Source organism: Pelodiscus sinensis, chromosome 14 (assembly GCF_049634645.1).
Source record: "Pelodiscus sinensis isolate JC-2024 chromosome 14, ASM4963464v1, whole genome shotgun sequence".
Taxonomy (NCBI): domain Eukaryota; kingdom Metazoa; phylum Chordata; order Testudines; family Trionychidae; genus Pelodiscus; species Pelodiscus sinensis.
In genome coordinates, this window is record NC_134724.1 from 36558228 (window position 1) to 36573852 (window position 15625).

At 49.1% G+C, this 15625-nt stretch overlaps 1 protein-coding gene across 2 annotated transcripts in view; it reads right to left on the minus strand.

The window, feature by feature from the left end:
• TRIP4 (thyroid hormone receptor interactor 4) overlaps nt 1-12220 on the minus strand; it is a 42517-nt gene extending 30297 nt beyond the window's left edge. For both annotated transcript variants that reach the window (XR_012895812.1, XM_075897478.1), the window contains exons 1-7: nt 12064-12220; nt 10169-10335; nt 9838-9974; nt 5418-5648; nt 4154-4232; nt 2147-2276; nt 423-638 (exon numbers count right to left, since the gene is read on the minus strand). Coding sequence is in view for 1 of the 2 variants with exons in the window: in XM_075897478.1 (XP_075753593.1) it covers nt 423-638; nt 2147-2276; nt 4154-4232; nt 5418-5648; nt 9838-9974; nt 10169-10335; nt 12064-12149 (1046 nt within the window). In the remaining variant the exon portion in view is untranslated. The remainder of the gene's footprint in view (nt 1-422; nt 639-2146; nt 2277-4153; nt 4233-5417; nt 5649-9837; nt 9975-10168; nt 10336-12063) is intronic.
• Between the last annotated feature and the right edge of the window lie 3405 nt (nt 12221-15625).

Sequence of the window (15625 nt, forward strand, 5' to 3'; positions counted from 1 at the left end):
GTTATATTGCTGCTTCCTTTTTGCCTCTTCTTTGTCACTAGGCAGATTTGCATGCACACAAATTTCTGCCCCTCCTGAAGCCCATACCCCAACATGCACGGTCATGGCTAGGGCAGCTTTCTGCAGCACCACGCACAGAGGGATGAGGTCGCATATGGGGAAACAAGTAGCAGGAGCAAATTGGTCGCTAAGAGCTCAGGAGCCTGTTTGTCCTGAACAGCGAGATCCTGGGAGAAGCACAGAACATTCTAACCGAGCAGCAGGGCCGCCCCTCAGGAGAACGAGCGGCACAGCTTGTCATCTGTTGCTGTTGGCGGTAGCTCAGCTGCCTGGCTAACAAGCACAGAGAGTGTTTCTCCTCCCCCTGCCCCCGGAGAGTTCCCTGCTCCCTGCCAGCTTGGTGCCGGCTGCCACCTACTCACTTGCTGTGATACTCAGCCATGCTGTCCTGCTCCTCCAGGATCAGCCTGCCAGCAAAGTCGATGGTGATTTTTCTGGCCAGTCGAGAAGCATGGCGCAGCTCCCGCAGCTCCTCCTCTCTCTTCTGCAGCACCGCACGCTCTTGCTTGGACAGCCACTGGTTGGAGTCTGTCGCAAAGTAATCCGACTCGTCATCAATGACCTGGGTACGGCGGATGCTGGCAAGAGACAGCGGGTTGGCACCAGGTACGGCAGCAAACAGCCCCAGGCGCACCTGGGGACATCATGTCAGTCACGCAGCCCCGCACCCTCTGCTGCCATGACTCCCGGGCGGGATCTCTGGAGAACATGGCATGTCAGCAACAGTGAGCGGGAGGCATGACATTGTGCCTGATTTCAGGCCATGTTGACAACCCGTTGGAACTCGAGGGGACAAAAGCGCCAAAGCACCACCACTCCCCTCACAAGCACAGGGGGGAAGCCTGTGGAGACTACAGGCCACAGAACCACCTGTTAGAACCTGTAGCCTCCACGGGCTCTGTAGCAAATCGGTCAGGCAGAGACTGCATTGCTCTCATGGACTGCACACTGCTGCAGCGACATGGCCCTGTGGTTTGTCCCTGACAGAGGGTGCCTCCTTGTCCTTCACAGCTCCACGGGATCTGCCCCTTAAGTTAAAGCAATTTTCCCCTTATTCTGGCTGAAGGGGACCGACATCCCCCCCCCGCCGCCCCCAGGACTGAGAGCACTGAGGCCAAAGTACTGCCAAACCTTGCATGGAATTAGGCTCCAGCACAGCTCTGCCAGACCCCTGGGCTGGCCCCCGGCCTCTACACAGTGCTTGAACAATTCACTGCGGGCGAGACTTCTTCCACCCAGCGCCTGAGCGCATCTGGAGGCAACGCTAGTGAGGAGTTTATTCACGGCAGCACGCTGTCTCTGGCAACCCAACACCCTCTGCGAACCTGACGCATGCGATGGGAGAGTGTGGGGCTGGTCTCTCACGAGCTCTCCCGGAAATAATTCAAAAGTCATCAGAACAGAGACTTGAACTTGGGTTTCCCGTAGGCAAAGCGAGTGCCCAGCCCACCGAGCTGCGAAGTCTTCCCCCAGCACAGGGGCTAGTGCTGGACATTATGACTGACCAGCAGCAGGCACTGGATAGGTTTCATTTGACCAACAAAACCATCAATGGGCCCAAGAGAAACTCCTGTGAAAGCCAGGAAATCTGGGCGCGTATCATGTGACTGATTCAGGCAGCTGAGGTGACACTTGCCTACCAATCGCATGTCCGACAGCCACATGGCAACCACGCCGTCCAGCAGAAATACCATTCTCAGCAGCAACCACCCTGGAGTGGCTGCCCACCAGCTGGGTAGTGGCCAGGACAAACCATACCACTGTGCTCAGTGTCACTCTCAGCTCCGAGGGGCACGCTTGCTGGAAAATACCCCAGAGGCTCGGACTGGATGAGTTACAGACTACACTCGGCTTCCCCACTCCAGGGCCTCCATCCAGAGCAGGGGCAGGAGGTGCCTGCTTGCCTGACCACTGACTGGACCACTCCCTTCTGGTGACATTGTCCCCATGTTGGGAACCCGCCCACAGAGTCTGATTTCGCAGACTTGCGGAGTGGGCAGGTTTTGGCAGGGAGGGAAGGCCGACATGATTGAAACCAAAAGGGGCTCCGATCTGCTGGATCAGGCTATTCCAGCTGGCACCGTACCTCGTTCTGTCAAATTCCAGCAACTTGTCCTTGTGTTTCACGGCTGTCTCCAGACCTGCCTTAAGCCGAGCTTCCTGACGAGGCAGCAGGTCCTTGCTCAGGGTGCCCATCTGCCCAGAACTCTCGGTACCTGGGATACAGACACAAAGCATGAGCTGGCTCTTGGGGACGGGCTGTCAGTTTGAACATCGCTCTGGCTGCAGCTGGGAGCACAGAGACGTCTGCCCAAGAACATGTGAAATGGAAGAGGCCATTTGTCCCAAAATCCAGCACTTTTGAAAGGACCCTAGCTGCCCACCTCCTCCTCCCATCCGCCTTTCTCCAGCAACTAAGTGCTCAAATACCATGATGATGGGCATGGGATAAATATCTGGCCTGAAAGCCTTTACCCTCGCTGCTTCCCCAGTTAGTTAGTTAGTTTCTACAGGGCATAATTCTGCCCCCACGCCACCGCTTCTCCCTGAGGCCCCGCCTCCGTAACACCCCTTCTCCCTGAGGCCCCGCCTCCATAACACCCCTTCTCCCTGAGGCCCTGCGCTCTGCTCACTCCTCTCTTTCCCCATCCTCCCTGTTGCTCACCCTTATGTCCAGTAAAATGTGATGCTCCCCCCACACCCACAGTGCTAGTGCCCATGAGCTGAAGCCCTTAACAGACCTGGCCTCAGCCCGCTGTACAAGCTTCCCTCACACCTTGCCCCCCAACACACCTCCCCACAATGGGGGGGCCAGTTTTGGAGAGAAGAGGGGAACTGGGTTCCTAGACAGCAATCCCTGGTTTCTTGCCAAGAAAACATCAGGACCCAAAACTGATGGTAAATTGTTCAAGTTATTCACATCCCAGCTCCAATGAGACCCCGCGACAGATTTCACACTGGCCACTGTGTACTGGTGACATGGGCTGGATTCAGAGAGGGGAAAGGCTCTGTATTTCCCCACTGCCTGCCTGCAGAGAAGGTCAGCTAATCACGGTTCAGCACTTGCTAACAGAGAAAAGGAACAAATTAGACCGCTTAAAGCAGGTGAGTTACACCCTGGACATGTTTAGGTCTCTGCAGAGACCTTGTTGGGTGTCTGGCTTTATTACTGGCCAGCCGTCGCTAGCACAGCTCTATGGCCAGAGAAAAGAGAAGCAAAAACAGCTCCTGCACCTCAGTCACTAGGAAGAGAAGCCTAAACCGAGAACAAAGCTGACTCGATTCCAAGCTCTAACCAGGGGCATTGGCAAAACTAATGCAGAGAGCTCCCGAATCCACAGGATTTCACCAAGGAGCGGGAGGGTTACGTGCAAACGTTGCTTCCCTTTTGAGCCTGTTTCTATATCTACCCCTGAGAAAAGCAGAAGACAAAGAATCTTCCCAAAAGATGAACAGCAACTGCTCCCTCAGACACCTCACCAGTCCCACTGCTGTAACCAGCGCCCTGCAGCAGATGCTCTAAGTGGGACTTTTAGTCTCATTGTTAAGGGCTGCTGGCCTGCTCCAAGTGCCTCATTTTCACGAATAGTTGCAGGCTGCCTAGTGGTCAGCGCTTTATACATTACCACTCAAACCACCCCCGCCCTAATCCCAGAGTTGGCCTCCTCTGGCTAGCACCTGCGAACCATTAAGAAGGGGAAGCAGCATGCTAGGCAACGAAATAGGACTGATCAACTCCAGTGAGATTCTCATCCAGCCCTTCAAGGCAAAAGAATGCTGCCCGAGGGTGGGGTGAGTTGGAAAGATATTGGAGAGCATTGATCACCTTCTTCAGGGAGCTTAATTCTGTAGGAAGTGTCCGGAAGGAGTTGCTGAATCTCTGGGAAATTTTCCACATGCAGTTTTCTAGAGTGCCTCTGGATAACCAGAAGAAATAGATCTATATGACTAAGGCCCTACAAAATGTAGGCTCTGCCTACCCCCAGACGGCGGTGAAAACATAAGCACAGTTACAGTAACATGGTGGTACAGCAGGGTTGAAACCGCTGTCTCATTTACAGGATTAACTACCTGACACAGGAGTGCTACCAACCTGCCAGGAGCTTCTTCAGCAGCTTCTGGCTCTTGTTTGAGTCCCGCTGCAGGATGTCCTGCTCCTCCTTCGTGCACACCTAGAAGGCAAGAGGAAGATCAAGGTAAGAGTGATACTTGGCAACCCCAAAAAGTTGTTGACAAGAGGTAAGCTGCCCAGGATATTGAAGAGCAGGGCCACAGGATTTCATCGGGGCTTTTTTGTGTCTTCTCCAAGTATGCAAAGATGACCAAAAAGCTTGTTCTCTGCTCATTTTTTGTCTCAGAAATATCAGCGGCACCAAGACTGGTCTCCCCTGAATTTTTGCTAGAGCATTTCAGGGATTTGTGGGGCTCTCACACTTTGGTTTCACAAAAGGCAACCTTTCTCTTAGGTGGTCATTAGGGACTGGAGTTAAACAGATTCAAGTACTTGGATTAAAACTTCTCTCTCCTCTCACCAATTCAGCATTCACTCCCTCAGGAAGGCAATTGCATTGGCTTTCCAGTCACAACACTATCCCAGGAAGAAAAAACACAAACTCCTTGTTTAGAATATAACACAAACACATACGTGCATACACCCTATGCCCCTTCAAATAAGTTGCGAGAACGCACAATATGCTTAGAGACTCCCAAAAATTCTTTCCTGCCATACGCAGGGAGGAGCAATTTGAAATTTTTCATATTCCTAAGGTAAAAACAATTAAAAATCCTCAAAAAAAAGTACATGCCTGTACACCCTACCACCACCATCTTACACTCTTCATCCATCACCAACAGCAAAAAGGGGTCCCACCCCAATTTTTTTCACTTTTCTTTATAAAGCATCGTTAGCTAATTAAATTATCCCACAGCCTAGGGAAGCAGAGGATTATAGGTCCATTTCATCAATGGGGAAAATGAAAACACAACTTGTGTCCTCTTGTGGAATAACACAAGGGAGCTCAAATGGCAAAGAAAAGGAATGGAAAATAATTCACACCAGCTGTCCAAAATGAGAAATGACTTCATCCTTAGGGGTCACCTTTTGGCTCGATCTGACCCTGTATTGTCTCCCAGCCCTTCCTCAATGTAGAGATCGTTAAAAAATTCTAACTACAGGTGTGAAAAGCTCACCTCTGCTCCGGCCCCTTTATACTGGGTAAACAAGGGCCAAGGCAGCATAATAACCCTTGCTCCAGCTAGAGGAGGCACCGTGCTAACCAGCCACACACCAAATACAAACCCAAGCACTAAACACACCATTTAAGTACACCAGAAAGAAAAAAGTGGAGGCTACATACCAATGTGCCACAAAATAGGCAGGGGCCAGAGCCCTCCTGTTCGCAGACAATACGACCACAGGTCAGACAGTTATTGATGAGTTTGTGCTTCTGGCCAAGGCACTCACAGGAGTGGCGCCCGGGAATCAGAACTGCCAGTTTGTCCTGGCCCTCCTTGGTGTACAGGTTGACGAATTTGGCCTTTTTCTTGGAGGAGCTGCTGATGCTGCCAGCACCGCCCATCTCTTGTGCCTAAGTTAGAAAGAGCAAACAGTGAATGTCACCTGCATTCTCACTGCAACACAAATATCAGAGCAAAAGGGTGGCCCTTTAAACACAGAGTGGGGATAACCAGCCAGTCAGTCACCTAGCCAGCTTGAGTGAAAGTGGGACCAGACTCCGATTTCTAACCAGGACGATTTCCCTGAACAGAGGCAAGGACAAGGTCATCATCATAGTCACGAAACGAGAACTGAACAACTGCTCAGCTTTTCTTCCCCTCTTTGCAAACTGGAATTGCCTGGCTCACGTGTGCCAGAGAGAAAGTTCTTGGACTCCGCAACTAAGAACCTATAATTGGATTTTGTTAAATCAAACAAAACTATAGAAACTCAGATCAGCAAACAAAGCCCAGCCAACACATTGCTCCAAGTCACAGAGTTAATGCTAGACAAGGAGAGCTGATGTTGCAGTCCAGTAAATCCACATTCCTGATGCATCTATAGGGTAACCTATGCACCTAAATGCAGAGGGAGATCAAATACCTGAGAAGAGACCTTTTAGTTCACATCTGTAGCCCAATCTCTAAATGATGTATTAATTAAATGGATCAGTATGAATTCTCTCAGTGATCACTGAGCTTTGACAGGCTTTTGTCCCAAGATCAGGCCAAGTATTAAAATTGCTGTTCAGTTGAGAACCCTGAATTCGGCAGAGTTGCAACACTCACACTTCAGGACCCCTTCTGCATTTATAAATAGCTTATGAACACAGTTAGCCAAGTGACACACACTCACTCAGCAAGGCAGGCAGGCAGGATACAGAACGTCCACCTGAATGTCAGTATACTCAAGCTATCACTTACTGACTGATCGGGGCAGGTCAGCATGCATCCTCCTCCTCGCCAGTGGCCATTACTCTGGTCTCTCCCAAAGGCTACATCTCTCTCCCCCACTGCTCACAGACTGGGCTGCAACCTTTACCTGTTACACTGATAGTGCTATGGCTAATGCCTACCCAGCAGGGCCTTACTTGTATCGCCTCACCCCCCAGTGCTGGAGTGTCTCTCTCCTGTAGGTTAGTATAGCCATGATCGCAGCTTCTCATATAGGTCAGTTTGTTCCCATGGTACTCCTGTGGTCTGACCGCTGCAGATGTCCTACCCAAGACGGCATTTGCTTGTGTCCCTATGGTCAGCTGGTGTCGTAATGAGCAAAATTTCCCTCTACACACTCCAGTTCCCCAGCCCTCGGGTAAATGTGAGGCCATTTATCTGTGCCAAAGTTCACGGGCCTCTCCCTATGCAAACCGCTGAAACCAGTGTTTACGGGACACAGGCCTGTAGGTTTCTTGCATTACTGCTGAATAAATGCTAAAGCTACCTCTATGGCGGAGGGGACCCGACAGCACGCAGGCCATATCCAGCCCATAGCTTGCCTTTATCGTGCCTACAAGGCTCAGCCCCCCTCCTGCTCCGGTGCTGGTTCTCTAGCGACGAGGGGGGTGCCAAGGCCTCCAGCAGCGAGGGGGAGCCCCAAGCCTCATGGGCACGATACAGGCAAGTCCATGAGCCCTGGCTGGTGGGAGGAGGAAGTGGCTCTGGGTCCTGTAGGAAAGCATTCCCTGGAAGCACCGCCTTCTTCATCCCCCGGTAATTTCTGGCCAATGGGAGTGGGGTGATGGAGAGGAGTGTGCCTGCAGGGAGCTACCTTCCCCCTCAGATCTGTGCCAGATTGGAGCCCCAATCTCCTGCCCCATCCTGCACCTCTCATACACTTTGCTCCCACCCCGCCATCCATACCACCCACATTCACAACCTGCCCCTGCATCCTCCCTACTCCTCAGACTTGCACCTCCACCCTCAATCTGCTCCTGTCTCGACCTCTGCCCACACCCAAAATTCCCATCCTCAGCCCGCTCCATGGTGGGCCCCTTTCGCACACTGTACCCTTCATTTTTGGCCCCATCCCAGAGCCTATGGGAGCCCCACCAACTCCTCTAGCTCCAAGTCCCCAGAGGTTAATCCAGCCCTGGGGATTGGAGCTTGAGGGGACTAACGAGAGTGGTCTGAGGTACACAGGATGAAGTTTAATAAAGACAAATGCAAAGTGCTCCACTTAGGAAGGAACAATCAGTTTCACACATACAGAATGGGAAGTGACTGTCTGGGAAGGAGTATGGCAGAAAGGGATCTAGGAGTCATAGTGGACCACAAGTTGAATATGAGTCAGCAGTGTGATGCTGTTGCAAAGAAAGCAAACATGATTCTGGGATGCATTAACAAGTGTGTTGTGAACAAGACACGAGAAGTCATTCTTCCACTCTACTCTGCACTGATTAGGCCTCAGTTGGAGTATTGTGTCCAGTTCTGGGCACCGCATTTCAAGAAAGATGTGGAGAAATTGGAGAGGGTCCAGAGAAGAGCAACAAGAATGATTAAGGGTCTAGAGAACATGACCTATGAGGGAAGGCTGAAGGAACGGGGTTTCTTTAGTTTAGAAAAGAGAAGATTGAGGGGGGACATGATAGCAGTTTTCAGATATCTAAAAGGATGTCATAAGGAGAAGGGAGAAAACTTGTTCATCTTGGCCTCTGGGGATAGAACAAGCAGTAATGGGCTTAAACTGCAGCAAGGGAAGTTTAGGTTAGACATTAGGAAAAAGTTCCTAACTGTCAGGGTGGTCAAACACTGGAATATTGCCCAGGGAGGTTGTGGAATCCCCATCTCTGGAGATATTGAAGAGGAGGTTAGATAAATGTCTATCAGAGATGGTCTAGACAGTATTTGGTCCTGCCATGAGGGCAGGGGACTGGACTCGATGGCCTCTCGAGGTCCCTTCCAGTCCTAGTATTCTATAATTCTCTGCTTCTCACTTGGGGTCCACATCTGTGAGGGGTTTTTTTCTCCTTCTCACCTGAGGGCCAGGCCAGTGAGGGTTGTGGGTTTTTTTGTTTTCTTTTGGGGTTTTTTTTTTTTGCTTCTCACTTGTGTGTGACCCCCAAGTGATTTTTCTGTGGGCCAGAACAAATGCAACTGTTGCTTCAGGCTCTCCTCAGACTCCTGCTCAAAGCACTGCGTTGGTTTACACTCTGTATTTTCAAGGCTCTCTTCACAACCTTCAGGACAAGTGATGTATTTTTGTTCATGAAAGTTTGAATTTGCACACATAATGGACCTGTGCTTTTCAAACTGGGTGGTGGGACATCAGGTGCTGGGTCTTGCTGCTGTGGGGGCAACAGTTGAGCAGTGGGGGGGCTAAGGCAGCTCCCTCCCTATCCTAGCACCACAGACTGCGCTGTGCCCCAGAAGCAGCAGCAACAGGCTTGGCTCCAGCGCAGGGGGGGGAGGGGGAGAGGAGAGTGTGCACAGGGCTCCGCACACTGCCCCAGCCCTAAACACTAGCTCTGCACTCCCATTAGCAGGGAACTTTCTGCTGGCTGCTCCTGGGGTGCAGTATGGTCTGCAGTGCTAGGAGATGCAGGAAGCTGCCTTAGTCCCCCACCACTGCACTGCTGACTGGGAGCCACTCGAGGTAAACCCCTCCTGCTCCCTCCAACACCCCAAAGCTCTCATCCTCTGCCCCACTTCAGAGCCCACACTCCAGACACATTATGCTGGACTGTGGTCATCCACAATTTTCTTCAACGGGGTCATAAGAAAAAAAAAAGTTAAAAAAACCCTGTAATAGACAATGAAGATGACAATCCCCAGGACCATCAGCAAAGAGTATGCCTGGCCGTGTGAATGAATATAACGCAAATGTTCAATGGAAAAAGTAGCATGTTTTAGACTCTAACCCACATCTTACTTTATACGATGACTGCATGGAGTAGTGGACTCGTGAAACTGGAAAATGAGGGATAGAAGATGCCAAATAGGAGTCCCAATCCCCTGCTCCCACATACACCTTGCTGCTGCACTCCCCACTCAAACCCTCCCTCTTGGCCTTAAAGCAGGGGATGGAGAAGGCTGAGGGACTTGGAGGAGCGCTGGTGCAAGACTAAAGAAATTGCCTGCCAGTGAAACCATCACATCTGCTTGGGTTAAAACTTTACTTAAGCGCTGAGAAAGTCCCCAGGGCAAGTTCGCACAGTTAGCTCCTGAGGCTGAAAGTCCGCTGCAGCTTGCACAAAGCCATCTGCTTCCTCCCATGCCTCAGTGAGGCCCATTTGCTCTGCATTCCACAGTTGCCACTCCGCCCTCACTGCCAGGCACACTCACCTTGGCCAGATCAAGTGGCGTTTTGACGTCCTCAGGGGGTGGGCTGGGCTCAGCGTACTGAGATGTTTCTTGCTTATTCCTTCCTTTGCGTCGCCCCCTCTTGCCTGGATCTCCCATTGGGTGCATATCTGAAACCTCTAAAGGGTTGTGCAGAGAAGGAGAATATTGGTGAACTTTTAGGAAGAGCAATCACTTGGTTGTAAACCTTCAAAATGGGCAGAAAGGGAGATCCAAGACCAGAAGATGCTTCACAACCCTACAAGCATCTGCTGATCAAGTAACAAGGTTTGGATACTTTCTTCCTACCGCTCCATCCTCTACTTTGACTCACCGTCTCTTTTTCTATACATTGGCAAAGGGTTGGAAGCCGGCTGAGAAGACTTTCTCCATCGGGTTACCAGCTCTTCTATAAACTGACTTTTCTTCCCATCAGTCCCCTGGATGAGGTCAATTACATATTCTCGGATCTCCTCCTCATTTTCAATTGACAAGATATACCTGGAAGGGGACAGAAAGAAGAAAACTGATATCATGAGTGTGTTTTCCAAGAGACAGGCAACACCAAAGCTAACCTCCGCTTTGCATCAAGTTACTGCAATGAGCAAGGGAAGAAGAGATTACAAAAAAGCCTTAAGAAAAGGACATATATCTGAGGAAGATATGCTTGGAGAAATCCCTTGCTATTTCTGGACCAGTGCCAAAAAGAGAACAGATACCTTTCCAACCCATTCCCTCCCCACCAACACAGTAACAATTGCACTTGCCACGCTATGAAAGAGAATTAAAACCATACTGGGATTCCTGCTCACTGCATATGCCCTAAAACCTAACCACAAATGAAGTCAAAGACAATATCATAGGTGTGAATATTACAGAAATAAATATTTCTTCCTTCTACTTATTTACAAAACCAAAATCCTTTGTTCTTCTGTTTCACCCTCGAATGGAAGAATATCAAAGCACTTTACAAACACTAATTTTCAACATCTCCTTCCCACATCTGTGGAAGATGAAGGAGTTAGTCCTGACCTACTTCACAAAGGGTGTGTCTAGACTATAGGGTTTTGTCAACAAAAGTGGACTTTTGTCGACAAAACTATACCTGCGTCCACACTGCCTTTGAGTTATGTCGACATAACTTCAACAAAACTCAGCAGTTTTGTCGACGTATGTAAACCTCATTCTACGAGGAATAACGCCTTTTGTTGACAGAGTTCTGTCGATAGAAGGCATTATTGCATCTACACTGTCCTTTGCGTCCACACTGTTATGTTGACAAAGTGGCTTGCTTTGTCGACAGAACTGGATGTAGTCTAGACGCTCTTTGTCGATAGTATCTTCTGTCAACAAAACCCTGTAGTCTAGACATACCCAAAAAGACTACATGACAATCCCAAGATGATGCAAGAATTCAGTGTCAGAGCCAGGCATTAAAAAAAAATCCAGGACTAACGCCTTTGATTTAGCTGAGTAGTGGACAAAACTGAAATAAAAACACCAGTATGGTATTAAACTCATGCCACTCACCTGTAACATACATTAACCCCCCACCCAAGTGACCCAATCAGTACTTTACACAATATTTTCATTCAGCCAGGACACTAACAGCTACTCTCTGATGCAAAAAGGCTAAACCAATTAAAAATATAGAAAAGAGTAAACATTCTTTTTTGCAAGAAAAGCTCCCTCTCTTTAACATCCAGGGTTTTAGGATATGCTGTTATCAAAAGAAAACCAGTTTGTATAGTGCAAAATAGATGTATGAGACAGAGGGCCAGGAATTACTCTGAGCTCCCAGGATCCAAAAAGACAGAAAGGCCCATCAGGGGCCATCCAGGCCACCCTAATCTAATCTGGGTGCCCAAGTGGGGTCAAGTGCTCTCTTCAGCAGGGTAAGTAGAGCTACAGCCCCAGTTCAATTTGAACAGGTTCTTCTTTCTTACCCCTCCCCCTCCCCCTCCCCCTCCCCCCCCCCAAGCCTCCTTCCCCCAGCTACCCCCGCCCCTCCCTCTACCCTCCCCCAGCTACTCCAGCCCCCTCCCCCAAATCTCCCTCCTCCAGCTACCCCCACCCCTCCCTCTACCCTCCCCCAGCTACCCCCACCCTCTCCCCCAAGCCTCCTTCCCCCAGCTACCCTCCCCTCCCCTCTCCTCTCCCAAACCTCCCTCTCCCAGCTCCCCTCCCCCAAACCTCCCTCCCCCAGCTACCCCCGCCCCCAGCTCGCACCCCACGATCTCCTCGCCGACGTCCAGGCCGAAGTCGCCGCGCAGCTGCTGGACGCACCAGGCCAGGAGCCCCCCAGCAGCGGCCATCTCTGCCCGGAAGGGGGACCTGACCGGCGGTGCAGCACTTCCGGCCGCCGGGCAACACGGGCCGCGCGCCGGGTTCCGCCCCCTGCAGCCTGGGAGCGCTGGCGCGTGCTCTGGCTGGGGGGAGGTACTACGTGGGGGGGGGCTACTTTGGCGGTGGGGGGGTCTGTTCTGGCCGGGGGGGGGGGGAGGCGCTAGGTGTGGGTTGCTATATAAAAATTACTAATTTTGTTAAAAACTTAACAAACAACAAATAGTTTGGTAGCACCTTAAAGACTAACAAAACCTAGATCCGTGGTCCCCAACCTTTTGGATCTTTCGCACGCCCAGGGCGGGGGCTGTGCATGCGCCAGGGGCTCAGGCCGGCCCTGGTCACTAGGGGGGGGGGCACATAAATGCCCCGGTGGGTGCCATGGCCCCCACAGTCACCGCGTTGGGGACCACTGACATATATGGTATCATGAGCCTTCATGGGCTAAACCCACTTCTTCTGATGACTGGAGTATATTAAGTCCAGATCCAAGAATAAATAAGGGAAGGGTGGGAGAAGAAGGAAAAAGGGGAGGGGAGAAAGAAAAAAGAGACAGTGAGTAAATAATTCAAATAGATACAAGAAGCTGTTAAGAACCATTAGCACCTCTATTGTTTGGTTGGTTGGTTAAGTCATTAAAAGGTTGAAGATAGCAGTGCACTGGCTGCCAGCCTCACCCCCAAGGACTATAGAATAGTCGAGTAACCAATACGAATTCATGAGGTTAATTGACTACTCAATAGATATTTAACATCCCTAGTCTCAAACAAAATACAGGACTATGTAGCACTTTAAAGACTAACAAGATGGTTTATTAGATGATGAGCTTTCGTGGGCCAGACCCACTTCCTCAGATCAAATAGTGGAAGAAAATTGTCACAACCATATATACCAAAGGATACAATTAAAAAAAATTAACACATGAAAAGGACAAATCACATTTCAGAACAGAAGGGGGATGTAGGGGAGGGGGGGAAGGAAGGTGAATGCCAGAGAGTTAATGATATTAGAGGTGGGGAAGGGGAAATGTCTGTGAGTTAATAGTATTAGAGGTGATAATTGGGGAAGCTATCTTTGTAATGTGTAAGATAGCCGGGGTCTTTGTTAAGTCCGGTGCGGAGAGTGTCGAATTTTAGCATGAATGCCAGTTCAGAGGATTCCCTTTCAAGTCTCAAAGGTGCCACAGGACTATTAATTGTTTTTAAAGTTACAGACTAACATGGCTAGCCTGCTGAGATTTAATAAAAAGTTATGTACACTTTCAGTACTTTAGCAAAGTTCTTGTGAACTTTTATACAGACAAGCCAGATTTTTCAAATATAAGTGCCTAAAACTGTTTCATTAACTCTTGCAATATTATCATGAATCTCATCATATGAGCTTTCTTTAAATCCACAACTCCTGGAAGCATATAATTAGATGATAATCACAGCTTATATTTGTTAAAAAATAGGTTTCTAGCTGTCACAATGTAGAGGAAGCATGAAATAAATATAACTTAAAAGCTCAAAAATGAGAAGGTACAGTAAAATAAAAAATATATTAATTTTTTTACAAATTCTAAGTGAATCTTGTGATTTTAAACACTTGGGGATGGCAATACCGTCTACACCAGGCATGTCAAACTTGAAGCCTACTAAGGGTTTCACAAACAAAAACTGATAGCTTTCAGGGACACCTAGGGTTCCCAGATGGTTTGACCAAAAAAGAAAAAAAATTGTTGTTGAGCAAAAAACAAAAAAAATTTAGGTGCCAGGCAGAAGACAACAATACCAAACACCTGGCAACCCCAGGGCCACCAAAGAAAATGTACTTTCTTGGAAAGTCGTAGTAATTTATTTTATAGATTATGTTTTAGGTATATTTTATAATATTACAATAATTTGATGTGTAATATTTTTATGTGCTCATATTAAATAATTTTAAAATTAATTTTACATAATTTTTAATTTAAATATAAATGTAAGGTACTTTTAAAATTGTATACGATACATAACTTATTTTGTTGAAATAAAAACAAGTATAGACCATGGTTAATCAAATAGAACAAGCTTCTGTGAAAATTTCAGATGTTTTGTAAGTTTGAGATTTTGCATAAAGATATAATTATCATGCAATTGCAAAAAATTGACATATTGATATAAAATTAATATACATTTTGTGATTTTATCTGGGAATAAATAAATAAAAAACAAAATATTAACAAAGTAACCCCTTCCTCTCCTCCAAAGCCAGGCACTCTCATACCCACGTTCTATCCCAATCTCCCTCTAAACTCCCCCAGAGCCAAGACCCCCCCAACCTAATGCCTCTCTCCTCCCACAACCTAATACCTGGGTCCTGGAGTCACCGTTGCCACCTGAGGCGCTGGGGCAGCATGAGCACAGCAGCCAGTTGTGAGCGCCTGCTGGAGCGCCCAGTGCAGAGTGCCCAGCTGGCTGTGCGTGCGTGCGCATAGCAGCCCAGCCGACTGTGAGCAGTTGCTGCAGTGCAGAGCGGCCTGGCCGGCTGTGAGCAGGCACTCAACCATGTGCTCCAAGCAGCCAGCAGGCTGCACTTAATTCTTTTAAAAAAATGTTCTGGTTGGACGCAAAAAATTTTGATCAGGCTGCATGCGGCCCTCCAAACGCCAGTTTGACATCCCTGGTCTACACTAAGATTCGTGACATAGCTCTGACCGTTAGGGCCCGCCGCACCAACATTCGTACACCAGTGGGCAATTACCACAAAAAGTCTAAAAGTGGAATTGCTATTCTGCAGACTATCCCTGCGTAACTGGGTTCTTCAGGCAGCATAGAGCTGTTGGACTGAAGCTATGCTCCTATCTGCAGACCTTGCAAAAGGACATGTCAAGAAAGAGAGGTCATGACTAGATCACTTTGCCCACCTGGCCGCATGCCCCAGCTATTATTGGCAGTTGGGCTCTTGCAACAGAGCATCAGTTGGAAACTGATAATCTCCTAGGAATTTGGAGAGTATGTGGAGGCATGAAGGCCACCTTTGCCTCTCCCCATGCATTGGAGAATGGCATCCTTGCTGCAGACAAGACCATAGATATCCAGGCTAAAACATGATTTTCTAGTGGAATGATAGCACTTATTCTGGAATGTAGACAGTGATTTAAATGGCCCCAGGAGTGATGCTGGTTGGGGAAGAGGTTTGTGGGGGCCATTGTCACTACACAATTTGTCTTAGCCCAACCCCCTGGAGGCCCCCTCTTAGTGCAAAAAATCAAACTTAAGGCTGAGACTGCTGATGCTGGCAGCATCAGTGCCTCTGGAACAGGTTGCCTGGCCAGCAGCTGCCCCGCTCTGAAGGCAGCTCCACCACCAGCAGTATAGAAATAAGCCCAGGCAGGGGCCTGGCGTGCCCAAAAGCAACCCCAGTCCCATGTCCTTCCCACCAGGGCATGCTGCTCAGGGCAGGTGGAGGAAAGCACTGGGCTCCC